This window comes from Staurois parvus, unplaced genomic scaffold, assembly GCF_062004578.1.
Source record: "Staurois parvus isolate SC_StPar_1 unplaced genomic scaffold, SC_StPar_1.0 ptg001330l, whole genome shotgun sequence".
Classification (NCBI taxonomy): domain Eukaryota; kingdom Metazoa; phylum Chordata; class Amphibia; order Anura; family Ranidae; genus Staurois; species Staurois parvus.
In genome coordinates, this window is record NW_028319126.1 from 1,044,189 (window position 1) to 1,056,993 (window position 12,805).

The 12,805-nt window shown below is 41.4% G+C and overlaps 1 protein-coding gene across 2 annotated transcripts in view; it reads right to left on the reverse strand.

The window, feature by feature from the left end:
* Nucleotides 1-12,805, reverse strand: part of CEP128 (centrosomal protein 128) — a 236,501-nt gene that overhangs the window by 127,490 nt on the left and 96,206 nt on the right. For both annotated transcript variants that reach the window (XM_089661384.1, XM_089661383.1), the window contains exon 19: nt 12,303-12,495. In XM_089661384.1, coding sequence (XP_089517510.1) covers nt 12,303-12,495 — 193 coding nt within the window. The remainder of the gene's footprint in view (nt 1-12,302; nt 12,496-12,805) is intronic.

Consider the following 12,805-nt stretch of genomic DNA (forward strand, 5'->3'; position numbering starts at 1 on the left):
TTTGTAATATGATCACATAAAAAAAAAAAAGACGCCAGAATGAAATAAGGACTTGAATGGACTCGCACATCTGTATTAAATCTGATGTGCTCTTATTATACCAATATTACTTGATAAATCAATATCCCATGATAAGAGCAAACCAGATTTATATTAGATCTGTTTTTTTTTCTGCCGTTTTCCTTGAGTCAGTTCAAGCCCTCTTTTCATTCTTAAAGCAGACCTTCACTCGCCCTGGTGAGTTTGTGACACCAAGGGGGGAATCCAGGGAGGCAATCTGAAAAGCGCCCCTCCCCCCGCCCTCCCCCATTCACTTTTTTTTCTGTTGGGCCCAACCTCTCTTTAAACCCCATTCCTCCCTGCTGCCATTCATGTCTGGATGGCTATTCCAGCAAGCTGCCAGAGTAGAACAAACAGCGGCTGCTAGTGGGAGGAGCTGCCATGTGTCATAGTGGGCCAGCTGCCTGAACCCAGAAGAGGTAGGCAGCTTACAATACAAAATGGTGGACCCTTCCTAACTTCCCTCTAAACTACCTTCCCCCCCAAATGCCATTCACGCTTAGATGGCTATTCCTGGAGGCTACAGGAGTAGGACAAACAGTGGCCCTTGCTGGGTAGAGCTGCCGTGCGTCATCCTGCACCAGCTGCTTGAACCTGGAAAAGGCAGCTGGTGCACAAAATCAAATGTGGGCCATGATGGTGGCATGGGACCTGGGCTGTTACACCCAAGTAGTGGATAGCAGCAGGGCCACGTTGGATTAGTTAGGCAGACATGTGAATAGAAGACAATGTGGCATGACAGGTAAGAGAAAGTGTAAAAAAAATTATATGGAGTGAAGTTCCTCTTTAAGGCCTGATGTGCGTGTGTATGTGGGGAGGGAGGGGGTACTGGACGGGACCCTGAAACACATTGGCTGCTATCTGTGATCATATTACAAACAATTAAAAGCCAACTGGACTCTTTCATCATTTGGTTTGGCACTTCTTTCTGAATGTCTATGCTATGGATGTATTCTGACATGTTGGAAAGCAGAGAGCAGAATGTTTATTATCTATTCTTTGTGGGGAAACTGTGCTTTCAAATAGTGTGAGCAATCGACGACTGTTGGCCAAACTATGAGAAAAAGACTATGGCATGTCCTGGCAGACTGCAGACCCAGTAAGCATGGATAGGTGCATCTTATGGCCATGCTCTGTCGTTGCACACATCAGGTTCAAAATGTGAAACAGCAGCAAGTACTGCAAGCTTTTACATTTTTTTTGGAAACCTTTTAGAAAACCTCTAGAGTCCGTTGAAGCCATCAAAAACTCGACTCTGAGTATAGGAAAGTTATACAGTACATACAGTGGGACCAAGGACCAAAACACAATGAGAGAAACCTCCTGCGCTGCCAATACAAACGTCAACAAACCTGAGTGGCTGCTAGCACCTATCTCTACTACCAATAGTGTCAAAAAGATGAACAACAAAAATGGTGCTGCGCTACCCAATAACTAAAGAACAAACTAAAGAACAAACAGTAAAATTAATAATATTGAGTGAAAGAAAAGATATAAAATAGATGAAATATAAATGCGACCATATATATCAAACATAAAATAAATTAACAACAGACATGCAATTGTGACAATAAGTGATCAATAAAAATACGTGACCAAAAAAATGAATATTGACAAACAAATCTCATTGGAAATGCAGGTGGAAGAGCTAAAAAAGGAACAGAGGAAGTTGTCATACAATCTTGAGGATTAAGAGAAGAAAAGAAAGAAATAATCTGAGGGTCCAGGGCCTGCCAGAAGATCCAAGTGAAGAGGACCTGAAGGGAAAAATAAGGAATTTATTTAACCCACTAATAGGAAGATCAGTTACAGATCCCCTAAGAATTGAGAGAGCACATAGAATTAGACGTCCACCAGGAATTACATCAGAACTTCCAGGAGGAGGAAATCAAGTTATAGGGTTGACTTTCGGGCGGGGGACCTGGGTGCCCTGTACTTGATATAATTTTTTTTTCGTTCTCATGTCCCTCCACCCCTGCCACCATCGGCGCTCCCCCTGGTTCCCCATAGGGTTTCCGTGAGGAAGCTGGTTAGAGATTTTAGATAGGGCCCAGTAGGACATGAAACTAAAAACCCACATGTTGGGGTAAGGGGATCAGGTTAGGCGTACATGTTCAGAGTCATACCCTAAAATAGGAATCACCAGTGGGGGAATCCTGTGTCAGATTCCAGGGCAATATATAGGCCAGGGAGTTCCCAAGAGCAAGTTGGGTAGGAGATGGGATAGGAGAAGGGAGGCGGGAGAAGGGGATGGGGTGGGGTAGTTGTCCATGATTTGAATTTTTTTGTTTTTGCTTTCCTACCTGTAAATGGAAGAGTTGAGGAGAAGAGAAATAGCAAACAGACATGAGCTTGATTAATCTTATGACTTACAATGTGAAAGGTTTAAATTGTCCGACTAAAAGAAATAAGGTATTAAGGGAGCATGCCTACATTTTATATATGTGGTCTTTTTACAAGAGACACACCTATCTTATGATACCAATGTCAAGTTATATTCAATGAACTATCCTAACTGGCATTAAGCGGATTCACCAATGAAGAAGGCTAAAGGAGTGGCAATTGGATTTTCACAAAATGTAGCTTTTGAGGTGGAGGAGAAACTGGTAGATCCAGAGGGTCAGTACCTGGGCTTAAGAGGGAAAATGCAAGGACAAAAATACGCTTTGGTTAATATTTACTGCCCAAACAAAAATCCAGAAGTGCTCGGGGAAATTATGAACTTAAGAGGGGTAGTCTGATCGTGGCAGAAGATTTTAATCTCTGGATCCTTGGATGGATAAGTCTTCAAGTGCGCAGAAAGAGGGAGATAAAAAATTAGGAATGTCAAAAAAAAGGTTAGATCAAAACCAACTAATAGATACATGGAGAGTGAAACATCCTAGAGAAAGACTATACCTTCTGCGTACAGATCGTATTCACGATTGGACTATATATCAATAGAACACAGACAATTGGAATCCCTGATTATATCCGAGATAGGAGGTGATATCTGTCTCAGATCATGCTCCTGTCACGGCGAAACTACAGTTAGAAGAATGGAATAAGAGGGCCATGTTGAGATTAAATGAGACACTTATACAAGATCCCAAAATAGAGAAAAGGTTAAGGGAAGAGATCAAGCAATTTTTTGCTCTGAATGAGGAAGTATCAGTGGCTACTATTTGGGAGGCACATAAAGCTTATATGAGGGGAATCTTGATAGGTTTAAGGACAAAAAAAAAAAAGAAAGAACGAGAGAGAAAAGTAAAGGGGGTAACGGAAGAGTTATATAAATTAGAACAGGTACATAAAAAAAAAAGCAGGATATAGATGTACATCAGAAGATTACCCTTAAAAAGGAGAAGAACTGAAAGATTTATTGGAACAGGAAGCGAGGAAAGCTTTTAACATCGTTTCAAAGGAAAGATACCAGTGGGGAAATAGACCAGGAAAATATCAGAGGAAATGATTGAAGGATAAAAAAAAAATCAAAAGATGAGAATGGGGAACTGGTACACTCCACCACCGGTATCACGAATATGTTCCAAAAGTTTTATGGTAAGCTTTAGGAGGTGAATCCTAAAAATCAGAAAGTCATGGAGGAAGAAGAAAGAAAGAAAAGACAAGGATTTTTAAAGGCGGCACACTTGCCAAAAATATCAGAAGATAAATCAGCCCTAGAACGAGTAATCTCCCAAGATGAAATTAGAGCGGCCCTGAAGAGTACGGTTGGAGGAAGAGCCCAGGTCTTGATGGTTATACGATGGGCTACTGTAAGAAATTTAAAGAGTTATTGGTCCCTAAAGTCTGTAGAATGCATTAGGTGAGGGTATGGAAATGAGAGATGAATCACTACATGCATATATAACAGTTATCCTCAAAGAAAGGAAGGATAGTTCACAATGTGCCAGTTATAGAGCTATATCACTATTAAATATTGACACAAAATTATTTGCGAAAGTACTATCCACCAAGATGAAAGAGCTGATGCCAGAGTGGATACAGCTAGATCAATTGGGATTCCAGACAGGGAAGGGAGAGACAATGGTCTAAGAACATTGCTCCTACAAAAAGAGGAAAGCAGCCGACAATTATACTGTCGATTGATGCAGAAAAAGCTTTCGATAGGGTAGATTGGGGATTTATGATAAACACGCTAGAGATATTCGGAATAGGGACCAAAATGGTAAGGTGGATAAAAGGGCTTTATAATGGCCCCTCTGCTGCAGTCGAAGTGAATGGGTCCCTGTCAGGGACCTTTAAACTGTATAATGGCACTAGGCAGGTGTGTCCATTATCCCCGTTATTTGTTCTATCCCTGGAACCACTTTTGGCATTGGTAAGAAAAAAACATGGATATTAAGGGAATTAAGATAGGAGAAGTGGAGCACAAGGTGGCAGCGTATGCAGATAATATGTTGTTCTATATTGTGGATCCTAGACGGACGCTGCCTAACCTAATGGGATAATTAAAACGATACGGGGAGTTGTCAAATCTGAAAATAAACCTTTCAAAACCAGAAATCTTAAATATTAATTTTTCAAAGGTAGAGATGCAGATTTTGCAAAAAGATTTTCCATTTACATGGAGGGAGAGGGAATTAAGCTACTTGGGAATAAAGCTAACCCCCTCAATAAAGAGGATCTATCAAGTTAATTATATACCATTAATAAATTAAATTAAAGAGGAGTTGAGAAAACTCTCAATGGGGCGGGTCTTGTGGATTGGACGTATTAATCTGGTTAAGATTGTGATAGTCCCAAATATCCTGTATAAGTTTCAAATGCTCCCAATATATTTACCAGGATTTTTTTAGGAAAAGAAAAAATTGATACTGAGGTTTATATGGGCTAATAAGAAACCAAGAATTAAGTATGAGGTTTTATGTAACAAGAAAAAGGAGGATTAAATTTGCCAAATATGAGTAAGTATTATATGTCAGTGTTATTATCATGGGTGGTAGTTTGGACAAATAATTCACAAGAAAAAAAGTTGGGTTAAAATGGAATGTACATTAAGTAATGCACAATTAGAAAGGATTATCTGGATGCCATGAAAACTTTGACTTGTGTAACCCATCCCATATTCTCAACAGCTTTTGCGTCAGTGTGCTACTATTTTCATCTAATTCTCAAAGGGCTGGAAGCACAATTCACTGTTGATACCCCTGGTGGGTGCGGATTTTTTTCCACCAGGGAATAATATCTCTGGCAAATGGTTTAAAAATAGAAATGTACGGGTAAGGGATATAGTAGATAAGGGGAAGTTATGTACTTTTCAAGAGTTAAAGAGTAAAAAAGATCTATTTTATACATTAGACAAATTCAGATACTATCAACTAGGACACTGTCTCAACATTCCCCCAACCACAGAGGATGCCGGAGGATATGCTTCCATTTGAAAAAAATGTTGAGTTCTGGGATAGTGCATAAACATGTAACCTCAAGGATATACAAGATCCTTACTGAATGGATGAGATCTTAACCTCCGCTATTCTTAGAAAAATGGGAAAGAGAATTGGGTACAAAATGAATGAGCAACAGAAGAATAAAATGTATGCATGGGGTGGTAAATATGAACACAGCAGAAATTAATTATAAATGTTTAACCTGATGGTATTTTACACCAAGTGTGGCACCACTATGTTGAAGGGGTTGGGGGGAAGGGGGACACTGGCCCACATATGTTGGGAGTGTTCAAAAATAAAGGGGTCTTGGCAAGATATAATACAATATATACAGGAGATTTTGGGGATAACAATTCAAAAAGACCTGTGGTTGTGCCTATTTTATAAGACAGAGGTGTCAGTGAAAATCTAAAAATAATATACTATACCATCTAATCAGCGCTGCAAAAGGTTTAATCCCCAAATTGTGGCAGGCACGAGACCCTCCATCAATGAGGGATTGGACAGACAGTATCGAGTATATAAATAAAATGGAGGAGCTATATCATATAGATGATGATGGAATGGAAAAATTTAGAAAGGACTGGAGTAGGTAGTATGATTTTAAGACATCTGAAAAATACCTTGAAGCAATGGGTGCCCCAATAGTAGAGCTGGAGAATTAAACTAAATAAATGGACAGCTGTAAAGTGAAGAGAGAATATAGGGTTGAGGTTGTGATTGGAAAACAGGGTAGGAAAGAAATGGAAAGAAATATTTGGACAGGGGTAATTTATTGGGGAGGGAGGGATAAGGGGGAGGTGGAATGTGGGGTAAAGAAGGATTTTTTTTGGATTGTTTGTGTTTTGATAAATTTAATTTTTTTTTAAATAAAATTTAATAAAAGATATGAATAAAAAAAAAAAAAGAAGATCTCCAGGATAAAGTTGTGGACAGGCACAAGTCAGGAGACTGATACATAACAAGGCATATCAATACCTAGAAGCACAGTGAAGTCCATTATTAAGTGGAAGGTATTCGGTACAACACAAACCCACCCTGGATCAGGGTGTTGCTCCAAACTGGATGAAAGAGCCAGGAGGAAACTGGACAGAGAGGCTACCAAGAGGCCAGCAACAACTTTGAAGTAGTTGCAGGAACAAGCGACAAGCTTCGTGTGACAATCACAGCAGAATCGCACTGTGTTTTAGGTGCCATTGAAAATGGATGGCACCTCAACAAGCATGGCACGATTTGTCAATTTTGCTAATCTAATCACCGCGATTCTGCCCGCAATACAAAATTCCCTAAATGTAAATGGAGCCTCAAAGTCTCAACAAAGCTGTTTAAATCTGGCTTAATACATTGCAAATGCTTTGTAAAAACTTGCTGTACACACAGTTTTTACACATGCTGAAGCGCATACCCAACAAAGGCCTTAGACCTGCTCACTAGCATGCAGGTATCACATAAATGTCAGAATAAAAACTGTATGTTATGGCTTTTGTACTGCTAATCCTTTGTATTTTCATTACCTGCCAATCTATTTGGGCAGGTGTAGAGTGCTTGATAGATCAGGAGTCCCCTGGCTCTCCATCAGCTTCTGCAGACATTGATAGGCAGGAATGAATGGAAAATTGAGCGGCCAGGGTCCTCCTACTGCAAGAAGTGGTGCTCATAAAAGAAAACTAAAGAGGAAACCATGGGAAGAAGGGGCATAGTGGCCATTGGTCTTGTTAAACAGAAATAGGGAACAACATTTCCAAAATAATGAGATTCAAAGCAGAGTTTTGCAATGGCTGCACAACGTTATTGAAAAATATGATATTACTTGGAGGTAACAAATGACCTTTCTAAAAAGGGATGTAAAATGTTTACCCTGAATTCAGCTTTAAAGTGTTAATTCACCTTTCAAGAAAAAATAAAAAGGTAAACACCGTACCCCCCTCAGTCCCCACTGCACTTGCCTCCAGGGATGCTGAGCTGTCAATGTCCTCGCAGCTCATCCATCAGTCCAGGGATTTGAAATCCCCATTCTTCTCCCTCTTCTCTGTGCAGTGTTTCAGGCATGGACCAGAGAGATTCTGATTGGTCAGCGCCATCACACTGACTTGCTCTGGTCCATCTTGGAAGTGTTGCACAGAGAAGAGCGGGAATTCCAAATCTCCAGGCTGCTGAACCAGCTGTGTGGGCACTGACAGCTCAGAATTCCTGGACTGGAAGTACACAGCAGGGATTGGTGGTGGGGAGGGTTTACGGTGTTCATTTAACTTTTAATTTACTCGAAAAAAGTGAACATACACTTAAAAAAAATATACAATATACAAAATTCACAATCACGTTCCAACTTATACTGTTAAAATTAAAACAACACCCAAAGCCTCTAATGACAAGTATTTCAGCCAGGAATTAGCAGTTTATCCAGACTAGCCCAATTAGGTCCCTATGCTACAGGTGATTAGGCATCAGATAAAATAAAATTGCGGTTTCATCATAAAGCCGCTATAACAGCAATATAATCTGTGGAATGCATGAACTGTTGTGCCATCACAGAATTCTGTGGATTCAGGTGCTTTCCAGCAATAAACAAGGGGTGAGCAGAGTTTAGGTATTTTCACAAAAAACAACAGCCATAGCTCTGTAACGTTGAAGGATGTAGCCGGTTGATGCAAATGTGCCAATCACACGGAGACTTTGTTCAACACGGAACAAATACAGTACTGTGCAGTATTTTTTTCGCACCTGCCTAAAACTTTTGCAAATAAAGTTTTTCTCAGTTAAAAAAAATGGAAAGTAAATGAACAAAGCTGAAACCCAAATCAAATGAATATTTGGTGTGACCACCCTTTGCCTTCATCTAGGTAGACTTGCACACAGTTTTTGAAGGAACTCGGCAGGTAGGTTGTTCCAGACATTTTGGAGAACTAACCACAGATCTTCTGTGGATGTAGGCTGCCTCAAATCCTTCTGTCCCTTCGTGTAATCCCAGACAGACGCCATGGTGTTGAGATCAGGGCCCTGTGGGGGCCAAACTATCACTTCCAGGACTCCTTGTCCTTTACACAGAAGATAGTTCTTAAATGACATTGGCTGTATGTTTGAGGTTGTTGTTCTGCTGTAGAATAAATTCACCCTCCTCCCTGGCATGATGGAGAAGTATCTGCTTGTATTTCTCAGCATTGAGGATACCATTGATCCTGAACAAATCTCCAACTCCATTTGCAGAAATTCAGCCCCAAACATGCGAGGAATCTCCACCATGCTTCACAGTTGGCTGCAGGCACTCATTGTACCGCGCTCTAGTCCGTCACCAACAAACTGCCTACTGCTACAGCCAAATATGTCAGATTTGACTCATCAGTCCAGAACATTTTGCTGCCATTTTTCTACACCCCAGTTCCTATGTCTTTCTACATTGTTGAGTCACTTAGCCTTGTTTCCACTTCGGAGATATGGATTTCTGGCAGAAATTCTTCTGGGAAGACAAGTTCTGGCCACAAATCTCTGAACAGTAGAGGGGTGTATCTGGGTCCCACTGGTTTCCCCCAGTTCTATGCTGCTGGCATTGCTGGACATCTTTCGAGGTGGAAGAGAAGCAAGAATGATGTCTTTCATCTGCTGCATTAAGTTTCTCTTGCTGACCACTGCGCCTACGATCCTCAACATTGCCGGTTTCTTTGTGCTTCCTCAAAAGAGCTTGATGAAATGAAGTGATGCTTTTTTGAAGCCAAAGGGTAGTTACACCAAATAATGATTTGATTTAGATTTTTCTTCCGTTTGCTCACTTTGCATTTTGTGAATTGATAAAAACAATTAAAATATATATTTTTGAAAACATTCTCACTTTACAGCATTTCTTCACACCCGGCTATAAAACGTTTGTACAAAGAAATCAGATTCGGTTTGACTTTAGTGCTATCCACAATGAACAAATGCCATAGCACCGTATCCTCCTAGCATGGAGCCAGTTAAACAAATGCAGCAATCTAGTAGATACTCTATTCAGCAACAAAAACCAGCAGCTACACAGAGATTCTTGGCTTCCATATTGCTTACAGTTATAAATGTCATATGAATTGCAGTTTCTCGCAAATGGAGGTGCAGTTGCACAATTTAATCCTAGCACACATACGTTCTGCAGTTTGTTACCGGATACTATTCACTTTATAAAGAGCACATAATCTCTTAAGGTAGCGTGTACATCGATCACACTGAGTGAGCTGCAAAACCACAGGTTACTGTCATCCAATAGCTGCAAATTGAAGCCAGACTAGAATTAGTACTGTGGACTCAATCACAGGTATGAGAAACCATGCTAGCAAATGTTAAGCAGTCCATGGCTGTCAGACGCTCATCTGTTTACGCTCACTCAATCTGCTCCCAAAAGGTTGCAGTTATTGGGCAGTTTTCAAGAGCTCATATCTATTTCTTTATTATTTCTCAATTCCTGAGCACTTTCTCAGCATTTAAAGATGATCTCTGTGTTTTAACTTTAAATTGTTCATTTGGACTAAGGTGCTACATACAGTAATACAGTGCTGTGCTGTGCTCTGGCAGCAGGACCGGAATTTCCCACTTTAGTCCCAGAACAAAATCGAGTCAGGTTGAGTGGTGCTCAGCTTTTCACAGGGACTTTGTATTCTATGAATAGAAAGCTTCCTCTGATTGTCTGAGGTGGAGTTGGTGACATTATCTGTCTGCCTCTCTGCCTTAGCCAGTCAGCGGAAGCACTCTATTTATTCAATTATAGAATAAAAACCTCCCTGTGAAAGCCTGAGCGCCGCCCAGCCTGACTAGATTTTGTTCTGGAATTGAAGCGGGAAGTTTTAGTCCTGCTGCCGGAACACGGCTCTGTTTACCGGATGTACAGTATCTCCAAGAAGTGAGTCCACCCCTCACATTTTTGTAAATATTTTATTATATATTTTCATGTGACAACACTGAAGAAATGACACTTTGCTACAATGTGACGTAGTCAGTGTACAGCTTGTATAACATGTAAATTTGCTGTCCCCTCAAAATAACTCAACACACCGCCATTAATGTTAAACCGCTGGCAACAAAAGTGAGTCCACCCCTAAGTGACAAGGTCCAAATTGGGCCCAATTAGCCATTTTCGCTCCCCGGTGTCCTGTGACTCGTTAGTGTTACAAGGTCTGAGGTGTGAATGGGGAGCAGGTGTGTTAAATTTGGTGTTATCGCTCTCACTCTCTCATACTGGTCACTGGAAGTTCAACATGGCACCTCGTGGCAAAGAACTCTCTGAGGATCTGAAAAAAAAGAATTGTTGCTCTACATGAAGATGGCCTAGGCTATAAGAAGATTGCCAAGACCCTGAAACTGAGCTGCAGCACGGTGGCCAAGACCGTACAGCGGTTTAACAGGACAAGTTGAGTGCACGTGCTCAGCGTCATATCCAGAGGTTGTCTTTGGGACATAGATGTATGAGTGCTGCCAGCATTGCTACAGAGGTTGAAGGGGTGGGGGGTCAGCCTGTCAGTGCTCAGACCATACGCCGCACGCTGCATCAAATTGGTCTGCATAGCTGTTGTCATAGAAGGAAGCCTCTTCTAAAGATGATGCACAAGAACAGTACAAAGACAAGTGTGTCTTGCCTACAGTCAAGCATGGTGGTGGCAGTGTCATGGTCTGGGGCTGCATGAGTGCTGCCGACACTGGGGAGCTACAGTTCATTGAAGGAACCATGAATGCCAACATGTACTGTGACATACTGAAGCAGAGCATCACCCCCTCCCTTACGGAGACTGGGTCACAGGGCAATATAAGAACGACCCCAAACACACCTCCAAGACGACCATTGCCTTGCTAAAGAAGCTGGGGGTAAAGGTGATGGACTGGCCAAACAGGTCTCCTGACCTAAATCCTATTGAGCATCTGTGGGGCGTTTTTTTTGCCCGCAGTTGCACAAAGTTCTTCCCGTACAGCTGCATCTTCATTCATAGAGTTCTGGGAATTAATGAATTACAAGTTCTGCCACCACAGCAGACAGACTTCTAGTTCTCACCACACTTGTAAGTCCTCTGTATGGACATAGAGCTGAAGGAAAAATCTGAGGGAGCCTGTGCATTGCACTCGGATCCCACTGATTGCAGGTGCAGTGCTTTGCAGGCTCCTGTACAAAACAATAGTAAAGTCATTTGCAGGAGAAAAAAAAAAATGTGTATTTATTATTTTTCTGTAAAAGGTGGACTTCGCCTTAAAGTCCTCAAGCATGCACCACTCTCTGACTACTTACCAAACCTCATCAGATTTATATGAACACAATACATATGTTGCAATGCTGAGGGGATCAGGCCTGCGTACCAGATGGCTTTGGATATGTTAAGGTTAGAGGGCTAGGGTTGAGTTGGCCATACACAGAGCAAATTCGAAACATGGGTGTCCCTGTCAGCACCCTCTTGCCAGACATTCTTTCATCCAAAAATTGAAGGAGCCAGGAATAAAATTGTCAGAAGAACAGTGTCTGAATCCAATCAGAATACCTGAACAGTGACTGCATCTAACAGCCACCAGCACCAGGTGTCAGAATACAATATCCAGCAGTAGGGTTTCATCCATTCACACTGTTTAGCATGGATGGAGGAATCAATAGATTTCTCTTATTCAGCCCTGTGTATGGCCAGCATTAAAGAGCAAGGGGGCTAAGGTAAATCTCAGAACATGCAGCTCCTTTATTATGAGGCATTGTGAGAATGTCAGGGACAGCCAAGACTTTAGCCACAATGCACTTCAAAAGCTTGGACAAGCTAGCAGTAACGGAAGTGTAACAAATACAACTATGGATCAGGCCATATTGGAATGACTAGATGGTAGAATTTTATTAGTCACAGAGGAAAAACCACAAGCACCCACCTTTCCTGTCACGGTGAGATTCCTCCAGCTGCTGTTCCATTTTGGCAATTTGCTGATTCTGTAGCTCTTTCTCGGAGTCTTTCTTTAGCTTCTGCTCCTTCAGCTGCTCCCGACATTGCTGGTATTGAGCGCGAAGCTTGCGTTCCTTCTCCTCTCGCTCCTTCACCTCCTCACACAGCCACTGCAGCTTGGTCTGATGGGAAAGTTAGAATGAGTGATAGACTTCTTATTAACACATGCAAGGTTTCCCAAAGATGATGACAAGGTGAGCTGATGTTTAATCTGGTTAGCTTTTGCCTTCCCAGGTTTATCCCTTCCCCTTTGTCAACATGCTAATGACATTTAAAAAAACAAAACAAAAAAAACAAACTTTAGACCCAGTGCCATAATCATCATGTCTCTGTGCTTCCCTATGCAACCCCAACAGATCATGGCCGGTGGGAAGAGCCGGCAGTGCTGTACTTAGTTTCATAGCTCCCTGCCTTAGTAATCCTTTTAAGAGT